The 26,101-nt window shown below is 54.5% G+C and overlaps 1 protein-coding gene across 3 annotated transcripts in view; it reads right to left on the bottom strand.

Moving 5' to 3' along the window:
- Positions 1–739: 739 nt before the first annotated feature.
- Positions 740–26,101, bottom strand: part of LOC133351284 (endothelin-converting enzyme 2-like) — a 69,889-nt gene continuing 44,527 nt past the window's right edge. For all 3 annotated transcript variants that reach the window (XM_061566382.1, XM_061566383.1, XM_061566384.1), the window contains 15 exons: positions 16,774–16,907; positions 16,176–16,328; positions 15,607–15,672; positions 13,590–13,778; positions 11,775–11,917; positions 10,595–10,706; positions 9,983–10,096; positions 9,239–9,337; positions 8,752–8,829; positions 8,197–8,300; positions 7,066–7,176; positions 6,806–6,873; positions 6,293–6,483; positions 5,639–5,734; positions 740–4,520 (listed from right to left, as the gene is read on the bottom strand). In XM_061566382.1, coding sequence (XP_061422366.1) covers positions 4,344–4,520; positions 5,639–5,734; positions 6,293–6,483; positions 6,806–6,873; positions 7,066–7,176; positions 8,197–8,300; positions 8,752–8,829; positions 9,239–9,337; positions 9,983–10,096; positions 10,595–10,706; positions 11,775–11,917; positions 13,590–13,778; positions 15,607–15,672; positions 16,176–16,328; positions 16,774–16,907 — 1,835 coding nt within the window. In that variant the 3' untranslated portion in view covers positions 740–4,343. The remainder of the gene's footprint in view (positions 4,521–5,638; positions 5,735–6,292; positions 6,484–6,805; positions 6,874–7,065; positions 7,177–8,196; positions 8,301–8,751; positions 8,830–9,238; positions 9,338–9,982; positions 10,097–10,594; positions 10,707–11,774; positions 11,918–13,589; positions 13,779–15,606; positions 15,673–16,175; positions 16,329–16,773; positions 16,908–26,101) is intronic.

Genomic DNA, 26,101 nt, shown 5'->3' with positions numbered 1-26,101 from the left:
TAACACCAACGGGCGCTGCTACGTCTCTATCACTAAAATGAACGTTGAGCCGCTTGCGAGTTCCGAAACTCAGCGGCGAACGGGGACACCCAGCCTGCAACTTGCAGACCGTCTCTGGATGGGAGAGGGTTAATTGCGAGCCAGTGGGCCGCTTGTGCTGGACGTGTTCGCTTGGAAGGGTTCATGACCGATGGCGAAGAAAAGCGATACAGGGGAAGCCACGGAACACCGCCGAGAGCAAACACGACTTCGCCATGGGCGGATTGCTGCGTCGCAAGATTGCGATACTGTGAGAGACGGCGAGACCCCTGGGGTTGGTCGGAGGTCTACATCCAGCAGTTGATCCAGAACTGGCCCTAGACCTTTGGGGGCCCTAAGCAAAATTTGGTTGGAGACCCCTTTTATGTATGATTTTTTTTCACGCACTAGCTAGCAGTGACTCTAGGGGGCCCTCTGCTGGCCACGGGGCCCTTTGCAATTGCAAGGGTCGCTTAGTGGCTGGGCCGGCTCTGAGTTGATCGATCACGGCCGATGGCGATTTCGATGACGCCGAGATGACTTTGCAAACACACGCGGGACACGCGCGCACATGGCGAGCGCGCGAGCGCAAAGGAACGACGACTCGTCACCAGTCGTGTGGCAGGTCGGTTCCTGTCAACGCGCGTGGGGGACGTGAGACTCGTGCCACCCGGGACCCACGCGAGAGCCGAATGAACACACGCAGTAACATCGCTGCATACACGTTGTATACACGTTGCACGCCTTTATGTAAACGTCAACCATAATAAACGCGTTCACAAGTCTCCCCGCCCCGCCCGACATACAGCAATGTGTGTGCGCGCACACCAAGGCAGGAACGCTTGAAGACACCGAGTGGCGTTTTGCATCGGCGCGGAGTCGGAGTTGGGGAGGCGACGCGCACGACAGCCTCACGCGGCGCCCACATCGGATGACCAAAGGCGATTGCCGGCAACGCAGCCGTGTCGAGTAGAGCCCCTCCTAGCGACTCATCGTGTAGAGCCCCTCCTAGCGACTCATCGTGTAGAGCCCCTCTTAACGACTCACCCGTGTCGAGTAGAGCCCCTCCTAGCGACTCGTCGCTTAACGACGGACTTCCATAGAGCCCAATGTGTAGTGTATAGCAGAGGTGTGGACTCGAGTCATGTGACTTGGACTCGAGTCAGACTCGAGTCATGAATTTGATGACTTGAGACTCGACTTGGACTTGCATAACAATGACTTTGTCCCACCTCTGGTGTATAGTAGTGTAGTGTATAGAGTTGTAGTGTATAGTGTAGTGTATAGTGTTGTAGTGTATAGTATTGTAGTGTATAGTGTTGTAGTGTATAAGTGTCGTGTATAGTAGCATCTCCATAGAGCCCAATGTGTAGTGTATAGTGTAGTGTATAGTATTGTAGTGTATAGTGGTGTATAGTATTGTAGTGTATAGTATTGTGGTGTATAATAGTGTAGTGTATAGTAGTGTATAGTATTGTAGTGTATAGTATTGTAGTGTATAAGTGTAGTGTATAGTGTATAGTAGCGTCTCCATAGAGCCCAATGTGTTCGCTTACCGACCATTGCCCCGTTCATGACGGGCTGTTGTAGGTACAGTAAATATAAATTAATGCATTGACTAAACCATATTTATTTTATTATTATGCGTGTATGTTAGTATCTTTGTGTATTAATATAAATTGTTTAAACATAAAGCACGTTTTTTTTGGTGAAAAGGGGTAACTTTCGATACTATCGGAACTAATTAAGTCTTTAACGTGAAATTCCTCTACTCGCTTAACGACTAAAACACTTAATGACCGGTTTGGTGGAAGCAATTACCGTCGTTAAGAGGGGTTCTACTGCTGTCCTTTAACTTTAGCATCGCCTTTGATTCACAAACACCAATGATAGGAACGATGGAGCCCGCAGCTCGGGGCTAATGCAGTCAAAGTGCACACAGGAGCCCATGTAGACCAGGGCAGCAACTGGAATCGGGCCCAGGTGGCATATCACAATTATTCGTAGCGATTCATTAACATGGCTGGTGCGGGTGAATTATGAAGGTGAACCCCACTCACTTGAAATGGGTATCACAGACTTCACCGCTGTTGGCCCCGTGAAGAAATGAGAACGAGGAACGCGATGTCATCTCAGGTGGCGCTGACAAGTGAAAAGATGTCTAAACTATTGCTAAACTTTTATTTATTTATTTTATCAGGTAAGGCCTCACTGAGCTATGTAGCTCCTTTTCAGAAGCGACCTGACCACAGATGATAGCCCAACGAGAAGTGGCTTATCACGTGCAAATTTATAGCAGCCAAATACTCGGAACGCACGTTGATTCTAAATGTGGAGGGAAAAACCGGAGGACCTGGAGACAAATCCAGGCGACCACGGGGAGAACACCAAAACTCCAAACATACAGCAGGCGTCAGGGTCGGGATGTAACCCACGACCTCCTGTACACCAGGCGAGGTAGTTAACATCTCATAGCCACCGTGGCTCCCTGGTCTGGTCTCATTGCCCACAGATTTAGTCACTGCCACATGGCGAGAGCTGTAGCACAGCGCTGGATTTTCTTAGGTCAAGCCAGATTACATTACTTGTAATGGAACAAAAATCAGGATTACATTAAGTTCATCAATAGTAATCGAAGGCGGACTGCTTTTCAAGTCGTGCGCCCCACACTACTGCATTGCTCAGGCAGGGCTGAAATTCACCGGCGTCTGTCCGGGTCAATGACCCAGAAAACATTTTTCAAAAATCCGGCACACCGCATCTCAACTTGCGGCCAAGAGGCTCGTGTGCCACCACCTGCTCCAGTCTACCCGAGAGATATCTCCGCACGCGCAACACCGCATCCAGCAAGTGCGTCCATCTCCCCTCTCGTGGCCTGTGAGCCACGCCCCGCCGCCCGACTCCCGAGTCGAACCGGCGAGAATTCAAAGCCCTGCGCTCGGGACACCACTGGCAAGCGTGAACGTGCAGGAGGCGTGCCCGGCAGCGGACGTAGGTTGCACACGCTGGCTTTACTGAACAACAACAACAACAATAATAAGTTACGATGGCCGAGAGCCCCCCTCCCCCCCCCATTCGCTTACCCTGTGGAATATCACCCCCGCCCCCCCAAAAAATCTTCCCTGCGCATGGGACAGTCGTGGGAAATGCAGTCCCCTTTCACACGACCCCGCCCGCCGCGGGCCCTTGACACGCAAAAGAAGAAGACCGCTCGAACCCACGACCTCCTGTATACCAGGCGAGGTATTTAACATCTCGCCACCGTGGTGCCCGGTAGCGGTACTCACCGATTTCCCAACCCTCCGCGTAACACCAAGTCGACTTCACCGCAAATCATTGTCGTTTAATAACCCAGTGCTCCCTTGGTAAACTTTCTGAATTTACCTCCAATTCGATTTTAATATAGGCGCAATATACAAACGTACGACAAAACGTGTCATTCTGCTAAGCCAGACTCATCAAGGCACAAGGGTTCGTGGTCGCGCTTAAGGAAATCATTTAACGTCATGGTCTTTGTGGTGCCGACGCACGTGGTCTATTGTTGTGATGGTGCATTTGATGATGATGATGACGATGAGGACAATGCTGTCGATAGTGAAGGGTTGTTGGGGGCGGCGATGGCCTATTTTGGTGGCGTTGATGGCGAGGTTGGTGGAGGGAGTTCCCCGTGGTGCTGCTGCTGCTGCTGCAGGTTGTGATCCAGTCGCTTTTGTTAATTTGACGGTGGCAGTGAAAGTGAATCCCAGTGGAAGTCGTGGTGCAGGTTGCTGTAGCATGTTAACAATGACGCTTGTGCATGACACCGGTAGAGTAATTCACTGTTGGTGACGGTGGGTTTGGCAATCCTTGAAGTTTACCGCGGTCGGTTTACAGAGGTGATAACAGTGCCGCTGCCGCCGCTGTAGGTGATTGGGGCAGCTGTTGCTGGCGGCGGCGGCGATGACATTGAGACAAAGATGCCATGATCATGTACCAACTTTCTGTTTGGCTATCCATCGAACAAAGACGGCCACTCCATCGCGCGCTTTTAGATGCCCTTTTGCAGCCGTCTGGGACGCTCTTCCGTTCGATATTAGAAAGTCACAGGGAGCTACGCATTTTTAAATCATCGAGACTGACAAAACTCATTTCTTGAGAACTGCTTTGTGTGTTTAGTTTGTTGTCCTTCACCCGCACCTCCGTTTGCATGGTTGGCTACGTACAGTGCAAAAGAAGTTAAACATACACACACACACAACACCACCATCACGAACAATAACACCACCACCACCGCGGTCATCATGGCAGCTGCCGCCGCCACCATCGTGGTCGTCGAGGTCCCGTGGTCACCACACGGAGCACCTGTCGGCGGGGTTCATGGGAGTGCCGGGAGCGCAGGAGAAGTGGCGCGCAAACTCCTCCGAGTTGGAGACGGAGCCGGCGACGCGGAGGTGCGATGGGCTGTGCGGGTCGGCGAGCAGCCCCTCGTGAGCGCTCTCCGCCGTCCGCACCGCGCACCACATCTGCGGGGCGACGGCGGCAAGCGGGTGGCGATGGCACCAGGGGAGGGCGGGAGGAAGGGAAGAGGGAGGAGGTGGTGATGGGTGGGAGGCGAGTGCAGAGTCGGGAGGGGGAAGGGAAGGTCACCGTCAGTGTTACCAATTAAAGAGATCGAACGACTCTTTTGAGTTTCCCTGGCGACAAAACCTTTAAAATAACCAAGAACTATTTTACCAGGTAAGGCCCCATTGAGCTCTTTTCCAGAAGCGACCCGGCCACAAATGACAGCTCATCGGAGTGGCGTATCGCGTAAAAATGAATAGCAGGAGTCAAACATTTCAACGTGACAGAATATGGCGACTTCCTGGGACGAGGAACATTGCCAGCTGCGTAACAAGCACGTTGATTAACCGTGAGGAGCCAATAATAGGGACCACATAAAGAGTCTGCATACTCTCAGATCAACACAATGTCTGTGTGTGTTGAGCTTCTGTCGTGCCCTGCACGTGGCCAAATGAGACAACAAACTAAACAGTAAACCTTTCCATTGTATGTTGTTTAACTGTGGATAACCCAACCAATAATAGGTGCTACATGTTCTCAGATCAACATGATCCATTGTCATTTATATGACATAAACCCTCGCCCCTCTGGTCTTCGCACATGATAGGCCCACGGAGACGACATCACCTTTACTCCCGCTTGTGAAGAATTTCTTCCTGTTTTTGGCCTTAAATATTCTGGCTAATCGACTGATGATGCCGGTTGTTGTGATCACCGGCGAAACGTCGTACCCCGAATTGTAAATCTTGTGGGTTCACTCTCCAACATACCGGTATGCCGTACTAGTAACGCATTGCCACCTTTTGTTTACGTGACCAACCTTACGAATTGGCCGTGTCAGGTGGTGGTGGGTTCAACGACGCATCTATCATTTACGCGACCGAACACCAAAACAAAAAGAAAACCTCAAGTTTATCGTGGATAATATTTGTCACGAAAAGCCCACGACGACCACTCCGACAGCGCCGCGGTCCGCGATGCCTGGCGGCCTCATGACACCGTTCCCGGGCGCACGTCAAACGCATCCCCGGCACCGTCGCCCCGCTGGGGACACGCGCGCCGGGCAGCCTCGTGTCACCTGCGCGAATCCCACGAAGAAGAGCTGCGAGTTGGTGAGTCCCACGCCGGGCAGCAAATCCTCCTCCCCGTGCGAACTCACCCAGCTCTCGTAAGCCTGGCTCACGCGCACACACAGAGACAGAAAAGTGTTGTTCGCGAGGAGCACCCTATGAAGGTCGGAACGGCACACGAGGGGGTGGGTAGCCAGCACCACGGTGCTTATACACCACACTAGGTACTCATTTGAGGCTGAGTCGACCTAGGAGAAGCCGTGAGCGGGAATCAACTTGGATCGCCAGGTTCGTAGTGCAGCGCGCGCTAACTCCTACACTACAGTTCCCCATACAGAAATCTACACACATATATACACGAAAAAAACCACGTGACCACGGGGAGACAAAGAGACACGCAAACTCTCCAAATATATAGCAGCAGGCATCACCAGGGTCGGGATCAAACCCACGACTTCCTGCGTACCAGGCGAGCTAGTTAACATCTCGCCACTGTGGCAGATTCCCCCCGATTCGTTAATCGCACGGGGCGCGCTCGTCCACCGCCCGTCGTCCCCTCCACATCGTTCTAACCGCCGCTGCGCTCGGCCCACGCGCGAGGCCCATGCACAAGGCCCACGCACAAGGCCCACGCACAAGGCCCACGCACAAGGCCCACGCACGTGGTAGGCCGACTTGAGGCCGCCGTTGTCGGCGATGTTCTCCCCCAGCGTGCGGCGGCCGTCCACGTGCTCCCCGGCCACGGTGAAGGAGCTGTACTGGCGCTCCATGCACGCCGTGTGGCTGTGGAACGCCGTGAGGCTCTCGTTCCCCCACCACGAACGCAGGTTCCCCTCCGCGTCGTACTCACGGCCTGCGGGGCGGGGCGGGGCGGGCGGGACACGCGGCGGAGACGTCTGTCCCTGTCTCTCCACAACACCTTCGCTGAGCTCGTCAAGGAGCATAAACCGTCAAGCCAACTCCGGTCATCCTCGCAGCGGCTTTTGGCCGGCCATCAGCTAAGGCTGTCTTAAGTCACGCGAGGTTAGGCGAGGCTGCGTGTGCGTTAGACTGGGCCGCCAATCCAGGTTTAGGTGAACCGAGCCTGGGTGTGGGGGCTGCTGCGCTACGGCCGGGGGGCGTGCGAGGCGCGTGGCTGGGCCTGGCAGGGTGTCGCGGCACGAGCGCGGCCCTACCCTGATCGTCGAACGCGTGCGTCAGCTCGTGTCCCATCACCATTCCGATCCCACCGAAGTTCAGCGCTCTGCACCGGAACAGGGGACACGAGAACGCACACACAGATACACACACACACACCAACACACGGTTAACTACAAAACAAAACACGCACGCGGACAACTACAAAACGTATAGCGAGTGCACACCGGCACGTACGTTGTACTCTTTACAAGTACGCGCGCACGCTACCGAGTCGTACAGATGATGCACTCCTCACTTGGGGAAGTCGCTGCTGTAGAAGGGGGGCTGCAGGATGCCCGCGGGGAATACGATGACGTTGCGGCTCAGCCCGTAGTACGCGTTCACCGTGGGGGGGGTCATGCTCCACCTGGGGGGTGGGGGCGACGTGCGAACAAAGACGAAGATCCCCCACAGAGCCTCAACGAACTGTTGGGGCAAGGGCTGTTCGCGAGCAGCGCCTAGGTGGCCAGCACCACGCCCAGCCGCCTTTGTCTCCTTAGTGGCGCACCAGGTACTGTACTCATTTGAGGCCGAGTCGACCTCGGGGAGGCCCAGGACCGGTTCAGTTAATCGTCACTGGTGTTGGCCGTGAGTGGGACTCAAATTCGCGTTGCCGGGTTCCTAGCCAAGGGCGCTAATCACTGCACTACCGCTCCCCGGGAACACACGCGCACACGCACACACAAGCATTAATCCCTTGTGGAGCCTTCATAATTTTTACTAATTACACTTTTTTTACCCAGGGAATCCTCACTGAGCAGCATGACTATCTTTCAGGAGGGTCCTGCCACGTTTTCGCAGAAGGGGACGACGTTGCGACTTGTCTTTGTGTGGGTGATCCCAATTACCTCTTGAGAACCAAGGTCACAATCCCGGTTCCACGTACCCACTCGTTCCTTGCAGCTCACTCCTCCACACCCCAGCATCGTCCATCACTCCCTCTCACGACCCGAACCCTGACCTTTATCCTGCACGTGCGTGCATCATGTTGGGTGCCGCGGTGGCCAGATGTTAACTTCTTCGCCCGGTATGCAGGAGGAGGTCGTGGGTTCAATTCCGACCCTGACGCCTGCTGATGTATATTTGGAGTTTGCGTGTGTCTCTCTCTCTGTGGTCACGTGGATTATTCTATGGGTCCTGCAATTTTCCCTCCACATTTAAAAACACGCGTTTAGAGCATTTGGCTGCTATAAACTTTCACGTGATAAGCCACTTCGTTGGGCTATCATTTGTGGCCAGGTCGCTTCTGAAAAAGAGCTATGCAGCTCAGTGGGCCTTACTTGGTAAAATAAACAAGTTTCCTCTTTTTAGTTTCATGCGTGCACGTACATGCCTGCGTGTGCGTGTGCGTGCGTGTGCAAGGGTTCGCGCGCGTGCGAGCGCGTACGTGTCTCTCTCGGGAGTTTTCCGCAGTTGCTTGGCCATCGTTCGTGCCGAGAAGTTGAAGAAGCTGAGGACGTTTGCGAAGTAGTCGTCTTCGCTCACTTTGTACTACACGCGGCACAGCAGAGACAAAGGCCCCCCCCCGTGTAGCCACACAGACTGCCGGGGCAAGCGCTGTAAAGGCCGGCACGGCACACGAGGGTGTCGCCAGCTCTACACTCACACCTGCCTTGGTTTCCCCCGTGCTGATGTTACACCAGCTGCTCATTTAACGATGAGCTTACCTAGTTGAGGCCCAGGACTGATTTTCACATATTATACTCCGTGGCCAGTTGTATGTACGTACGTTAAACTCCCCCCTCCTCTACCCCCCCTCCTCTACCCCCCCCCCCCCTCATCTACCCCCCCACCACCCTCTACCCCCACCCCCCGAGTTAAGAAGTGCCCCGCCCGTCAACCGGGCACGGGACGGGAAAGGTGGAATGGAGCGGAGTGGAGCGGCGTGGAGTGGCGCGGAGCGGAACGGAGTGGAATTGAGTGGAGCGGAGTCGCCACTCACCCCGGTGTAGACGCCGTCCAGCTCCGTCTGGTTGTTGAGGAAGTCGGGGAAGCCGATCATGTCGTGGATCGCGTTCGCCTGGACACGACACAGAGACCCCCCGTGTAGCCTCAACAGACTGTTGGGGCAAGTGCCGTTAGCGAGCACCTATTGAGGCCGGAACGGCGCTCGAGGGGATGGGTGACCAATACCACGCCCGGCCGCCTTTGTCTCTGGCGATATTTACTACACACCACACCAGTCGACCTAGGGGAGGGCCCAGGACCGGTTCAGATAATCGTCAGCGGTATTGGCCCGTGAGCGGGAATCGAACTCGGGTCGCCGGGCTCGTAGCGTGGCGCGCTAACCGCTGCACCACCGCTCCCCCCACATACACACACACATACACACACACATACAAACACACACACGGACACGCGTACTCACACGCAACGTGGTCCTGCCCATTGTGGGCACTGGAGAGAGGCCCCCCCCCCACCCTCCTCACCTTCTGCTTGGCGGCCACTCTGGTCTCCGGATCCATCCACTGGAGCGAGTCCAGGTTGTGCGTGAACGCCTCTCGGATCTCCGCGATCATCTGTTGGGCCTGGGGAGGGGGGGGAGGGGCAGAAGGGGGAGGGGGGTAGGGACGGTGAGGGGGGGGGTCGAATGTTTGGACGGATCTCACAGTTGGCTCCAATTAGCAGCGTTGGCCACGTACGGCGCAAACGAAGTTCGACGCACGTACAACCCGCTAACACCAGTGGGGCGTACGGTAGCAGCAGCAGCTGTCGTGAGCTTACAGAGGGAACAGACACAAGGATCCTGCTGAGGGGACAGCACAAGCCACGCTGGCGAGGAAAGTTCCCGCATCGTGTCAAGCTGCTGCCCCCCCCAAGGACTAAAACATATTCCCATATTCAGGGTGCTTCAAAGAAATGTTAAGACTTCTTAAAAAATTTGCAACAATACCGATAATCCCATATAAACTGTTAACATGTTTTCGAAGCACCCTCGCATATTCGCAAAGACATGGAAACGAGTTCCGTTCGTGAGTTTTACCCCAACAACGCGTAACGAGCAATGTACACAACATGCAATTCGTGTCATTCGGACGTGTTGACGATCACTCTTTAACGAGCGCTCCGCTAACGAGAGCGCTCCGCTAATGAGTGCGTGAGCGTGGAACGTTTCCGACGACGAGGGGGCCAGAGACGGAGGTGGTGGGTGGCGGGGCGGGGGGCTGCGTTACGTTGCTCTTGCTGGAGTTGTCGAAGCTGCTGTGGATGAACATGGCTCCGAGCGCGAAGCCCAGCGTGCTGTCCGTGTCCTCCACGCACGTCTGCCAGCGCGGGGTGCACGACGCCTGCTCGCCCACACACGCGACACGCGACACGTGACACGCGACACGCGACAGGCGACATGCGACACGTGACACATGGCAGGCGACACATGACACACGCAACACACGTGACACGTGACACACGCTAAGCGCGACACGGCACACGTGACACACGTGACACGCGCGACACGTGACACGTGACACGCACAACACACAGAACTGCATTTACGAACGCATCAAGACAACCGCTCTAGGGTGTCTTCTCGGGCCGTGCCGTGCGTTGTTTGGAGCGACGTCGACAAAACGCCTGCACAGCTGAGAACTGCACAGCCGAGTGGCCTCACTCACGAGCGGCCTCACTCACGAGCGGCCGCAGTGCACAACAGCGAAAACCGACAGCGGCGCAAACTGCAACGGGCGCAGGCAGCGTCACACAGCCCCAGTCGCCCCGGGGACCCCCTCCGCTCCCCATAAACTTGCAGGCGGCCCCCCAAGGGGTGGGGGAGGGGGGGCGCTCGTCACCTTCGCTCCGAGCAGAGCCTCCAGGAGCTCCTCCCTGGCCTGGCGGAAGGAGCGGCCGAGGCTGAGCGTGAGCTTGCTCACGAGGCTCCACAGCACGTACGCGTTGAGCACGCTGAGACGCAGAGACACGAGGAGACGACACGCAGAGACACGATGAGACGTCACAGAGACACATAGAGATGCTCAGAGACATACAAAGACACGCGGAGACACATTGAGATGCACAGACACACAAAGACACACAGACACGCGGAGACACATTGTGATGCACGGAGACACGCGGAGACACATCGAGAAGACACGTGGCGGGCACATTGGGACGCGCGCTGAGCACACCGAGACGTGGAGACACATTGAGACGTGTGGAGACAAACGGAGGCGTGCGGATGCACACAGGGACAAGTGGAGACAAGCGGAGCTCGGGCAGCACGGGGAAGGGGAGGGAGTGAGGAGCGAGGGGCAGCAGTGACTCCACTTCACACGGCCCGTGCTCACGCGAAGCCTGCGCACTGCAGAACGGCCCCCTAATTATAGCTATCAGTCACCGTGGGCATCTTAGGCCGCACTGATCGGGTACTGGAGGGGAAGCACATTTTATCTGGCAACGCGATTTGTATCGCTCAGTCACTTCTGCTTCTGTTCCTGCCAGGGCCTGGTGCGGTGAGCGAGCGAGCGAGAGAGCGAGTGAGCGAGCGGGGAGTGGTAGCGTGGCGGTTCGCGCGCTGCCCGACGAACCCAGCAGCCCGAGTTCGATTCCCGCTCACGGCCACCAACGCCAGTGATGATAATCTGAACCGGAACTCGGCCTCTCCTCGGTCGACTCAGCCTCAAATGAGTACCTGGTGCGGTGTTTAAACATTCCTACGAGGGGAGACAAAAGTCCCCTATGATGGCCCTCCGCAAGGATACCGTTCCCACATGCCGACTCATGGAACAAGGACCCTGCCACTAAGAAGGCCGACACTTACAATCACCTGCCACTTTGCAGGACGTCGATCGGACCATCGGAGAGACTGGCTCCCACCACGGGAATGTGGAATTTCCACCGCTGGCCATCGGGCCATCGCGGGAAGCCGAGCACCGGGCTGTTGCTCGCGTGAGCAGCGATGCGCTTTGGCTTTTGACTTGGAATCAGACTCCACACTGACCGGCTCTTTGTCGTCGTGGTCGTCATGGTCACCTGGTGTCGGTGCGGTTGATGAGCGCCGCGGCGTTCTGCAGGTACGTGGGCGCGTACACGACGAGGGGCTCCGCCGCCGCCAGGGCCACGGGCTCCAGCACGCGGCCAACGAGGCGGTCCCAGCGCAGCGTCGGCGCCAGCTCCTGCGGCGTCACACACACGGCGCGTCACCTGATGCGACTGGCACACGGCGCGTCACGTGATGCGACTTGCACACGGCACGTCACGCGATGCGACTTGCACACGGCGCGTCACGTGATGCGACTTGCACACGGCACGTCACGTGATGCGACTTGCACACGGCGCGTCACGTGATGGGACTTGCACACGGCACGTCACGCGATGCGACTTGCACACGGCACGTCACGCGATGCGACTTGCACACGGCACGTCACGCGATGCGACTTGCACACGGCACGTCACGCGAGGCGACTTGCACACGGCACGTCACGTGATGCGACTTGCACACGGCGCGTCACGTGACGCGACTTGCACGTCACGTGATGCGACTTGCACACGGCGCGTCACGTGATGCGACTTGCACACAGCGCATCACGTGATGCGACTTGCACGCAGCGCAGTACGCGTGCGATGCGTTACGCGTCATGCGCAACACGTCACACGCAACACGTCACACGTAGGCGTGTTGCACGGAGTGCATGGCGCAACAACGCGTTGCATGCAACATGTTGCTCGTAACACGTTACACAACAACGTGTTGCACGCTGCATTACACACAACAGATTACATACAATGCACACACTGCATAGACCACGCGCATCGCACACAACACGTTAGACGTAGTTCGTTACATTATGTACAATTCAACCGTCGCACACAACACGTCACCTACAACAAGACGTACAATAACGTGCCAGGCTAGGTGCACCTCGAAGCCAAGTGAAAGGTGTAAGGCTCACTGGCAGGTCACGGGACAGACTCGGGTGAATGCGATGACCGGCAGATGCACCACTTGTGCCCCCTCTACTGTGCCAACCTGCTGTGTTTTAGTGGCTGGGCATGCGGCCGACATGACCCAGCCAACGCAGCCTCGACTGCCAGAAGAGCCCACCGATGGGCCTGTACCCAGATCTGTCCAGGATCTGTGACCTCACACCATCCAGTCTGGTAAAACTCCGGGACGGATCATAGCCAGGCCAGCCTGAATGTGTTCTAATCAGCCCAGATGTTCCTTCAGCGGGGTCCAGGTTTCGCAAGCCCCGTTAAGGGAGGGCATAACTGTTGCTGGGAAGACAGCATACACTCCACGTTATATGCCACACACACACGACATGTTACGCACGCCACACACATGACATGTTACGCACGCCACAACAGAACAAAGATCCCCGTGTATAGCCTTGACAGAATGTAGGAGCAAGTGCTGTTAGCGAGCACCTATTAATTGCCGGCACGGCCCACAGGGGGATGGGTGGCCAGAACCACGCCCGGCCGCCTTTGTCTCTCCAGTGGCGATGTTTACACACTACACCAGGTACTCATTTGAGGTTGAGTCGACCTAGGGGAGGCCCAGGACCGGTTCAGAAAATCGTCACTGGTGCTGGCCATGACCGGGAATCGAACTCAGGGATTGCCGGGTTCGTAGCGCGGTGCACTAACCGCTACCCCACGACTCCCCGCACACGGCAACACGCCGCACCACGCGTCACATCGCATAACGCCACCACTTCGTCACGCGTCGCGCACCGCAACGCGCCGCACGCAGGAAATCCCGCGGGGGGACGAATTGGCGGCGCGGGGAGCGGGGAGCGGGGGGATGGAAGGGGTGGGGGGGGGGTCGTGCCGCCGTCCCACCTGGAGCTCGGTGAGCGCCATGCGGTGGTAGATCTTCTCGTCGTCGCGCCGCTCCTCCATGGGCACCGTGATGAGCGCCAGCTCCTCCTCCAGGCGCAGCACGGAGCGCGCCGCGGCGCTGGCCGCCGCCTCCTCCGCCCCCAGCAGCACGGCCACGCGCACCATGTAGCCCTCGTAGGCCGCCAACACCTACAGCCACCACGTGACACAGAGAACCTACAGCCACCAGCACCACGTGGTACAGAGAACCTATAGCAACCAGCACCACGTGGTACAGGGAACCTACAGCCACCAGCACCACGTGGTACAGGGAACCTACAGCCACCAGCACCACGTGGTACAGAGAACCTACAGCCACCAGCACCACGTGGTACAGAGAACCTACAGCCACCAGCACCACGTGGTACAGGGAACCTACAGCCACCAGCACCACGTGGTACAGGGAACCTACAGCCACCAGCACCACGTGGTACAGAGAACCTACAGCCACCAGCACCACGTGGTACAGAGAACCTACAGCCACCAGCACCACGTTGTACAGAGAACCTACAGCCACCAGCACCACGTGGTACAGGGAACCTACAGCCACCAGCACCACGTGGTACAGAGAACTTACAGCTACCAGCACCACGTGGTACAGAGAACCTACAGCCACCAGCACCACGTGGTACAGAGAACCTACAGCCATCAGCACCACGTGGTACAGAGAACCTACAGCCACCAGCACCACGTGGTACAGATAACCTACAGCCACCAGCACCACGTGGTACAGGGAACCTACAGCCACCAGCACCACGTGGTACAGGGAACCTACAGCCACCAGCACCACGTGGTACAGGGAACCTACAGCCACTAGCACCACGTGGTATAGAGAACCTACAGCTACCAGCACCACGTGGTACAGGGAACCTACAGCCACCAGCACCACGTGGTACAGAGAACCTACAGCTACCAGCACCACGTGACACAGGGAACCTACAGCCACCAGCACCACGTGGTACAGAGAACCTACAGCTACCAGCACCACGTGACACAGGGAACCTACAGCCACCAGCACCACGTGGTACAGAGAACCTACAGCTACCAGCACCACGTGGTACAGGGAACCTACAGCCACCAGCACCACGTGGTACAGGGAACCTACAGCTACCAACACCACGTGACACAGGGAACCTACAGCCACCAGCACCACGTGGTACAGAGAACCTACAGCCACCAGCACCACGTGGTACAGAGAACCTACAGCTACCAGCACCACGTGGTACAGAGAACCTACAGCCACCAGCACCACGTGGTACAGGGAACCTACAGCCACCAGCACCACGTGACACAGGGAACCTACAGCCACCAGCACCACGTGGTACAGAGAACTTACAGCCACCAGCACCACGTGGTACAGGGAACCTACAGCCACCAGCACCACGTGGTACAGAGAACTTACAGCCACCAGCACGACGTGGTACAGGGAACCTACAGCCACCAGCACCACGTGGTACAGAGAACCTACAGCCACCAGCACCACGTGGTACAGAGAACCTACAGCCACCAGCACCGATTGAGAGAGAAAGTGAAACGCCATCCAGGATTGTACGGCAGCCAGGCAGGAGCAGATACGAGAGGAGAGGTCACGGGGGATTAGCGAGGGAAAGGAGGAACACACGACTCGGGTGTCGTCTGCAGGGCACCGATGAGGAAAGTCGAACGAGGAGGGGGGGGAATGGATTCAAGAGACAAAATATCGAGAGAGAGAAGTGAGGGGCTCTGAAGTGAACCCTGCAGAGCACCGACACCGAGAGGGGAGTGGGTGGATACGGAGTGATGAAGGAGACAAGAGGATGAGCGAGTAGAAAGGTTGAGACTTGAGCAGACAGCACACACACACCTCCTTCACAAATCTGTCTCTCGCCGCGTAAAGAAGAAAAGTTGTTTTGACATATTCCATCTGCCTCTTGGCTGTTTTATTGCACGCGTGTTTTTGCTTTCAAGAGGGAACGTCGGATGAAGGACAAACTCCTACCTTCTCATTGGCCGTCAGGTTGATGTAATAGTCACGTGACGGCAATCCGAGACCCGATTGGTCAATCTGTTGAGATACAGAGGCGAGAAAACAACGCGCAATCGTTCGGAGTCGCTCGCGATAAAGTCACAGAAATGCCTCGCGAAACATGCTACGTTGCTCCAACGTTGCTCTAACGTTGCGCGTTTACTGGGCAGTGTTAAGCATTTCTCGGTTTGCTGCAATCGACGACTCCTCAGCAACATTCATCACACAGTCGGTTTGGTATCCGTGCCACTGTTGACAGTGCACGGCTATCAGGAAGATGACTCGTTGCGGAGACGCAGACTGCAGAAGTTCCTCAGTCAGGGGCAATGCTGAACTTGGCCAATATGGAACGTGTCGCCGGCTTTGAAATGACAATCTGGGGATGTTCACCATCCTCCGTGACCAGAGCGGCCTGTCGGACCCGAACCGCGAACCTCCACGGCCAGCGGCGGCGGGGGCGTTGCCGCCAGGGTGCCCCACCGGCCGCATCGCCCCCCCCCCCCCCTCGCCGCTTGTGGCAGGGTGGGCGAGGCGGCGCCCACCTGCACGATGTTGCTGTTGGAGTGCTTGGCGTCCTGCCCCACGTAGATGGCGAAGAAGGGAGAGGCGCGGTAGGAGCCCATGACGACCTCCAGCAGCTCCTGCAGCGAGTGGCCCGTCTCGTTCCACGTGCCCAGCATGCTCCAGCCTCCCAGCTGCAAACACAGAGATAAGGAACCCGCCCCCCGTGTAGCCTGAACAGGGGCAAGGGCCGGCCACACACCCCCTCATGTGCCGTCCTGGTACCACACCCAGCCGCCTTCGTCTCCCCGGTTGCAATGTCCACGCATCGCACCAGGTACTAATTTGAGGCCGAGTCGACCTAGAGGAGGGCCCAGGACCAGATCAAATTTTTAATCGCTGATACTGGCTGAGCGAGAATCGAACTTCGGTTGGCGGGATCGTAGCACCATGCACTAAACGCAGCGCCACCGGTCACCACTGTGGATGTGCGTGTCCCTGCCCCACGTGCCCCTGCCTCCGTGCCCCTGCCCCGCGTGCCCCTGCCCCCCGTGCCCCTGCCCCCCGTGCCCCTGCCCCCCGTGCCCCTGCCCCCCGTGCCCCTGCCCCTGGCCCCCATGCCCCTGCCCCGCGTGTCACCTGTGTCAGCAGCTGCTGCAGTGGCGCGGCTCCCCGCTGCTCGATGCTTTGCTCGTCCATGCACGCGCGGAAGTAGCGCCGCGCTTTCCCCTGCGCGTCGCCCAGCTCCCGGCCCGCAGCATCCTCCGGCAGCTCTGTTCAACGACCACGACCACCACCGTCATCATCCCCAACTACATTACCACCGTCAACTACATCACCACCGTCATCATCCACAACACCATCACCACCATCAACTACATCACCACCGTCATCATCCACAACACCATCACCACCATCAATGGCGCACCGCCAACGTTGCCATCATCAAAACAAAGACAAAGATCCCCCCTTCCCGTTTAGCCTAAACAGACTGTTGTGGCAAGTGCTGTTAGCGAGCACCTATGAAGACCGGCACAGCACAGAAGAGGATGGGTAGTCAACACTATGCCCGGCCACCTTTTAAACACCACACCAGGTACTCATTTGAGGCCGAGTCAACCTACGGGAGGCCCAGGACCGAATCAGATAATCGTCACTGGTGTTTGCTGCGAGCGGGAATCGAACTCGGGTCGCCGGGTTCGTAGTGCAGTGTGCTTACCGCTACGACTCCCCACAGCATTAACACACACAGACACAAACACCAAAGTGTGCAATGCATAAGCAGACACGCAAATACAGACCCACGCGCACAAACTCTAAACCTATAGTAATAGGTTTTTACCCTTTCAACTGGTACAAAAACTGACACCTTTATTGTTTGCATTTTGACTGCTTATGTTGTGGTTATTGCAAACATGATGCCTTGTATAAAGGTGTCAGTTTCTGTACCAGTTGAAAGGGTAAAAACCTACTACTGTATTTTGCCACTGGTAAAGGAAATGTCTCATGGTGTAAACTCTAAACCTTCGAGGAGACATCACTGCCACATGGCGCAGCACCCTCGACACGGCCACGTGAACCCGTTACAGAAAGCCCATCCTCCTTCATGGAGACCACGGCTCGTTTGTGTCGAGCGACCACACGCCGACTTGCCGTAGCGACATCTCTCGACCGCCGCCTCACCACCCAGCGGTGCTGGACGGTCCCTCAACACCAGGCCTCCCACATCCAAAGCGCCGAATTACAGGCGTGCCCCAACTACACACAACCAAACTTACATTCGTCAGATTTTTTTAAACAAATACATATCATATTTACGTTGTACGTTTTCAATGGGTGATAATCAATGTCCGGGCGCTTTCCTGTTGTGATCGCCCCCCACTTCCTGCAGAGGAAGCGTCGCTCCACAATGGTGCGAGGACAGACGCCAGCCTGCGCCCACCCCCAACAGCGCCCCCCCCCCCCCCCCCACTGTGCCGTTTCTAGTCGGTACGTACAAAGCTCAAAATCAGAATCTCTATTTACACTGGAGGAGGAATCCGATGATCTATGAAGCTCTTTTTCACGGATGTCCATTCGGGGGGCACGAAGTCAGAAGTTTATAACGAACAAGAGAAAAAATAGAACCGGAGTATAGGGAGGGATAAGAAAATCACTAAAAATATATTTATATTTATTTTACCAGCTAAAACCCACCGAGCTATTAACTTATTTTTTCGGAAGCGACCTGGCCACAAATGATAGCTCAACGAAGTAGCTGATCACGTGGAAAGTTGTGGCAGCCAAGCAGCAGCAGCAGCAGCGGCAACAGCGACGGAGCGGAGATTCGCAAGCTGTGCCTGTCAAACGCTTCCAAGTTGAACATTACCGCTGCCCGCAACAGGGAATCGCGATTTGCGTTGCTGGCAGTGCGCTGCTTCATAACGCTGTGCGTGCCGCCTGTATGTGCGGCTTCACGTACACACGCACACACTGCGTGCGGTGTCATCTGCGGAAGAGTGCGTTTTACAAAAGGCACAGCAACGTGATCCCTGCCCATATACAAAACGTCAAAAGCGCACCACATTCATCCATAACACTGAGGCCTACAACACCCACAATGCACCACATTCATCCATAACACTGTGGCCTACAACACCCACAATGCACCACATTCATCCATAACACTGTGGCCTACAACACCCACAATGCACCACATTCATCCATAACACTGTGGCCTACAACACCCACAATGCACCACATTCATCCATAACACTGTGGCCTACAACACCCACAATGCACCACATTCATCCATAACACTGAGGCCTACAACACCCACAATGCACCACATTCATCCATAACACTGTGGCCTACAACACCCACAATGCACCACATTCATCCATAACACTGTGGCCTACAACACCCACAATGCACCACATTCATCCATAACACTGAGGCCTACAACACCCACAATGCACCACATTCATCCATAACACCGAGGCCTACAACACCCACAATGCACCACATTCATCCATAACACTGTGGCCTACAACACCCACAATGCACCACATTCATCCATAACACAGAGGCCTACAACACCCACAATGCACTACATTCATCCATAACACTGTGGCCTACAACACCCACAATGCACTACATTCATCCATAACACTGTGGCCTACAACACCCACAATGCACCACATTTATCCATAACACAGAGGCCTACAACACCCACAATGCACAACATTCATCCATAACACTGAGGCCTACAACACCCACAATGCACCACATTCATCCATAACACTGTGGCCTACAACACCCACAATGCACCACATTCATCCATAACACTGAGGCCTACAACACCCACAATGCACCACATTCATCCATAACACTGAGGCCTACAACACCCACAATGCACCACATTCATCCATAACACTGTGGCCTACAACACCCACAATGCACCACATTCATCCATAACACTGTGGCCTACAACACCCACAATGCACCACATTCATCCATAACACTGAGGCCTACAACACCCACAATGCACCACATTCATCCATAACACCGAGGCCTACAACACCCACAATGCACCACATTCATCCATAACACTGTGGCCTACAACACCCACAATGCACCACATTCATCCATAACACAGAGGCCTACAACACCCACAATGCACTACATTCATCCATAACACTGTGGCCTACAACACCCACAATGCACTACATTCATCCATAACACTGTGGCCTACAACACCCACAATGCACCACATTTATCCATAACACAGAGGCCTACAACACCCACAATGCACAACATTCATCCATAACACTGAGGCCTACAACACCCACAATGCACCACATTCATCCATAACACTGTGGCCTACAACACCCACAATGCACCACATTCATCCATAACACTGAGGCCTACAACACCCACAATGCACCACATTCATCCAAAACACTGTGGCCTACAACACCCACAATGCACCACATTCATCCATAACACTGTGGCCTACAACACCCACAATGCACCACATTCATCCATAACACTGTGGCCTACAACACCCACAATGCACCACATTTATCCATAACACTGAGGCCTACAACACCCACAATGCACCACATTCATCCATAACACAGAGGCCTACAACACCCACAATGCACCACATTCATCCATAACACTGAGGCCTACAACACCCACAATGCACCACATTCATCCATAACACTGTGGCCTACAACACCCACAATGCACCACATTTATCCATAACACTGTGGCCTACAACACCCACAATGCACCACATTCATCCATAACACACGAGGCCTACAACACCCACAATGCACCACATTTATCCATAACACTGAGGCCTACAACACCCACAATGCACCACATTCATCCATAACACACGAGGCCTACAACACCCACAATGCACCACATTCATCCATAACACTGAGGCCTACAACACCCACAATGCACCACATTCATCCATAACACTGAGGCGTACAACACCCACAATGCACCACATTCATCCATAACACTGAGGCCTACAACACCCACAATGCACCACATTCATCCATAACACTGTGGCCTACAACACCCACAATGCACCACATTCATCCATAACACTGAGGCCTACAACACCCACAATGCACCACATTCATCCATAACACTGAGGCCTACAACACCCACAATGCACCACATTCATCCATAACACTGTGGCCTACAACACCCACAATGCACCACATTTATCCATAACACTGTGGCCTACAACACCCACAATGCACCACATTCATCCATAACACTGAGGCCTACAACACCCACAATGCACCACATTTATCCATAACACTGTGGCCTACAACACCCACAATGCACCACATTCATCCATAACACTGTGGCCTACAACACCCACAATGCACCACATTTATCCATAACACTGAGGCCTAAAACACCCACAATGCACCACATTCATCCATAACACTGTGGCCTACAACACCCACAATGCACCACATTCATCCATAACACTGTGGCCTACAACACCCACAATGCACCACATTCATCCATAACACTGTGGCCTACAACGCCCACAATGCACCACATTCATCCATAACACTGTGGCCTACAACACCCACAATGCACCACATTTATCCATAACACTGAGGCCTAAAACACCCACAATGCACCACATTCATCCATAACACTGAGGCCTAAAACACCCACAATGCACCACATTCATCCATAACACTGTGGCCTACAACACCCACAATGCACCACATTCATCCATAACACTGTGGCCTACAACACCCACAATGCACCACATTTATCCATAACACTGAGGCCTAAAACACCCACAATGCACCACATTCATCCATAACACTGTGGCCTACAACACCCACAATGCACCACATTCATCCATAACACTGTGGCCTACAACACCCACAATGCACCACATTCATCCATAACACTGAGGCCTACAACACCCACAATGCACCACATTCATCCATAACACTGTGGCCTACAACACCCACAATGCACCACATTAATCCATAACACTGAGGCCTAAAACACCCACAATGCACCACATTCATCCATAACACTGTGGCCTACAACACCCACAATGCACCACATTTATCCATAACACTGTGGCCTACAACACCCACAATGCACCACATTCATCCATAACACTGAGGCCTACAACACCCACAATGCACCACATTTATCCATAACACTGTGGCCTACAACACCCACAATGCACCACATTCATCCATAACACTGTGGCCTACAACACCCACAATGCACCACATTTATCCATAACACTGAGGCCTAAAACACCCACAATGCACCACATTCATCCATAACACCGAGGCCTAAAACACCCACAATGCACCACATTCATCCATAACACTGAGGCCTACAACACCCACAATGCACCACATTCATCCATAACACTGAGGCCTACAACACCCACAATGCACCACATTCATCCATAACACCGAGGCCTAAAACACCCACAATGCACCACATTCATCCATAACACTGAGGCCTACAACACCCACAATGCACCACATTCATCCATAACACTGTGGCCTGCAACGACAACAAGGCACCACATTCATCAACAATGCCACCCCAAAGAGGAAAATGCATTCATGAGGTGACATTTTGAGGAATGGGTCCATAAATTTCGATTTAAAGCTTTCGTGACTGCAGGGATTCATCTTCTTGGTTCTTTCGGTAAAGTCACGTAGAAGGGAAGTAATAAAATAATAAAAATAAAACATAATAAAATAATTCTCACGACGTGTCGGCCACAATGGTTCTTTCTTTACCGAAAGAACCAAGAAGAGGAATGGGTCCATCTTCACAGTTTTCGTTATTTTTTGCTTCACGGTAATCATCCTACGTCCCCCCCCCCCCACTGCCTACGCAACACCGCCCGCCCTTCGCCCGGCAGACTAGGATTGTGCTTTCAGCAAGGCTCCGTTATATCCAATAAAGCTCCAAGCACCGCGTGGGCCAGATAGCAAACAGTCTAGGGTTTGTGTGTGTGGGGGTTAAGTTTATTTAAATAAGCACTGGAGCTATGCACTTTTAAGTCTATATTGAAAACTCATTTCTTTAGAACTGCCTATTTGTTTGTAGTCCATCCCCCGCACCTCCGATTATCTCGGTCGTCTACGTACATACGGCGCGAACGAAGTTCAAAACACGTACGTGACACATGCAAGCCCAAGGGCATCTCAGGAATGCCATATTTTTACAAACAAGGTGAAACTAGACGGCCTCTCCAAGCGGGGCCGCTCCTCTACCCAGAGCCGTTACCGACGAAGCCAAACAAGCGATCCTCCCCCTCCAATGCCACAGCCTCTCCGCCCGCGGCACGGAGCGCCACTTGGCCTCCGGTGAGTTCTGCGTTTTTTCTCTCTGAAGTTTGCTCCACCTCCCTCCAAACCCCCTCCTCAAGCCCCGGCCAGAGATCGCGTCCAAAACAATGCGGCGTGGTGGGATCATAAACCAACGTCTCGATCTTCCGCCGCTCTCAAAGCTCCGCCGGATTCGGGTTCCTCGGCGTGCCGACGTCAAGACGGGCCGAGTGGCGCTGCGGGTTGAAGGATTTTGTGGACGACTTTCCCCTCCCCTCCCCCCCCCAATTCCACCGCGATTGCGCACGTTGGCGTCACGAGATGGAAAATAATTTGTTCGTGTTTCTCACAGGGCAGTGCAACCCTTTGTGGTTGGAGAACGTCCCGCAGAAGCGGATACCACAGAGCTAACTCTAAAGATCCCTTCTTCGAGTAGCTGCTGGTACCCACAGGACTACTGCACCGTCTGTGAAAAGAGCGTCATAGCTCATCGGATCCCTTCAGTCTAAATAATTATAATAAGGGCACCGCGTTTCCACCGACCTTGGCACTGACAGTAACGTTCACTATATAAGTCAAACTGGTATTTTACAAAGCTGGAATTTATCCAAATTAAATGAAGAACCAATTTTGATGCGAGAATTTGGAGCGCACCCATTGGCGACAGGGCTGTGACCATCAACTCGCATCACACGAGAACCCGGTTCAATCACTGGCAGCTGTCACCTGGATTTGAAACCCAGGACTTGTATCTACACAAAACACTGCGCGCTGCAAGCAGACGTACGGTACTTATATGTAGGTTCGTACTGCATCGCTCTCCGACGCTTTTTCGAGTTGCGCCTTGCGTCGTTCCGACGCTCCTGGAGAAGCTCCGAGCGCGCGGAAGGGAAATGTCGGAAGTCGTGCCGAAGGGAGAGAGTCATGCCAGCGCGTGCGGTGCCAACGCACCAACGGGCAGCACGGCTCGATGCCACGCTGGGCTGTTTCCCACACAAAGCGGCGGCCGTTCCCTCGCCCGAGCGGACTCGGCGCTATCTTGAATTTGAGATAAAACCACAAAACGGGGGAAAGTGGCATCGTCTGCCATCCAGCGGGGCTTCTCACCCGACTAGAATCTCTCTCGACTAAGCGGGGAGAGCGATCTCCGTTCGCCACGGCCGCTGTGCGAAATGCAAAGTGCGTGGGCTCACTGTACACGTGACGACTCTGCGTCGTGACGATATTGTCCCGACTAGACATCAGCACCCCCCCCCCTCACCCCCCCTCACAAAACTCTCAATGTCACTGCAGGCCGTGTACACGCACAGAACGCCGTAGCGGTGGCTGTGCACGTGGCCTGTGATCCAGCATTGTGGACGCAGCGAGGGTTGGTGGGTCAACGCGCTCCAGCAAAAAATGTTGACTGGTCCTGTTCTGTCCGTATGGGATAAAGTGTTTCTCCACTCGGATGCGTGGGTTTTCTCTGGGTGCTACCGTTTCCTCCGACATCTAAAAACTTACATTTTTTCGGCCAATAATGCCTTCAAATATAGCGAACCATAAAGCTTGGGTAATTGTTGGCACCATTTCACCCTCTGGTTGCCTTCCTGCTTGTCTGCGATTCCTCACACCTCTGAGTGACTGCATTGCACGTTCCAGACGGCCGTCTGGAACGCTCTTTTTTCTGATCTTCGGAAGCCACGAGAGCTATGCACTTTTAAATGTAGATTGAAAACTCATTTCTTTAGAACAGTTTTTGTGTGTTTAGTTTTGTTGTCCTTCCCCCGCACCTCCGATTAACATGGCTGGCTCAGGACGGTGCAAAAGTTCAACAACTTACAACACACGAGTCGCCCTCTCTCACTGCGGATACTCTGCGTGTCACAAGTGGATATCATTACGCATCATAATTATTATTTATTCAGTAAATAAATGGGCCAATAACCAGCTGATTCATTAATTAACCGACAAGTCATTTGAGGACCACATAAAGAACTTATGGGTGCCACGGTGGCGATATGTTTACTACCTCGCCTATTATACAGAATGTTGTGGGTTCGATCCCAACGCTGCCGCCTTTATATGGTTGCGTACATTTTCTCTGGGTCCCCGGGGTTTTTCCCTTCACATTTAGAATCAACGTGCGTTTAGATTATTCGGCTGCTATAAATTTCCACGTGATAAGCCACTTTGTTAAGCTATCATTTGTGACCAGGGCGCATCTGAAAAGACTTACAAAGCCCAGTGGCTAAATTGTGACCATTTTCTCGTTACCGGTGTTTTGTCCGTTCCTTCCAAACCGAAATTCTGTCTCGCGCCAAAACTGGTTCGGTGGAAATTTTGCGCTGCCGGCGAACGCCGCACAACGAGGGAGCGGTTCCCGTCATCGATGCTTTCGCAACTTTTTTCCTTTGGCTCCCAAAGTCAGGAAGCAAATTATTATTACTTTCCAAAACAGCACCGCGCGACCACCGTCGAAACCGTTTGAAACCACGCGCCGTAATCAATTCAACATGCGGGCTCGCAGAGACACGCGAACGGAGGAAGACACGCGAGGGCGCACAAATACAAAGATCCACCGTATCGCCTTTAACAGGCTGTTTGGGGCGAAGGGGGTGGGGGGGGGGTCAACGCCACGCCCAGTGGCAATGCTAAATAGACACCGCGCCAGGTACTCATTTAAGGCCGAGTCGACCTCGGGGAGGCCAGAGACCGGATTCAAATATCCGCTCACCCCCCCCCCCCCCCCCCCCGTTATTGTCCGGGAGCGTGAATCGTACGCGGGTCGCCAGGTTGGTAGCGCAGTGCGCGGGGACCACTACGCTGCCCCTCCCCACGGGCGTGCACACACAAACACTCACGAAAGCACACGCAAGTAGGCACCAGCATGCACCTAGGCGGGCATGCGGAGGCACACGCATGCACACAAGATCATGCAATGACACACACACACACACTGGAACCAAAGCAGAGATCCCCAATTTAAGCTCGTTTGCTGTGGAGGCCAACGCCGCTAGCGATGGTCCACGCGGGAGGGCGCGTGGCACAGTTTGGTGCCAGCTATCGTAGAGAGCGGTCATGTTGCTACGATTATCTGCGGTGAGCGCAATGTCTTTTAATACAGCGGCGCTACCACGCCTCTATCA

This window comes from Lethenteron reissneri, chromosome 36, assembly GCF_015708825.2.
Source record: "Lethenteron reissneri isolate LAM-NWPU_2019-01 chromosome 36, ASM1570882v1, whole genome shotgun sequence".
NCBI lineage: Eukaryota > Metazoa > Chordata > Hyperoartia > Petromyzontiformes > Petromyzontidae > Lethenteron > Lethenteron reissneri.
This window is presented reverse-complemented; position numbering and strand designations above follow the sequence as displayed.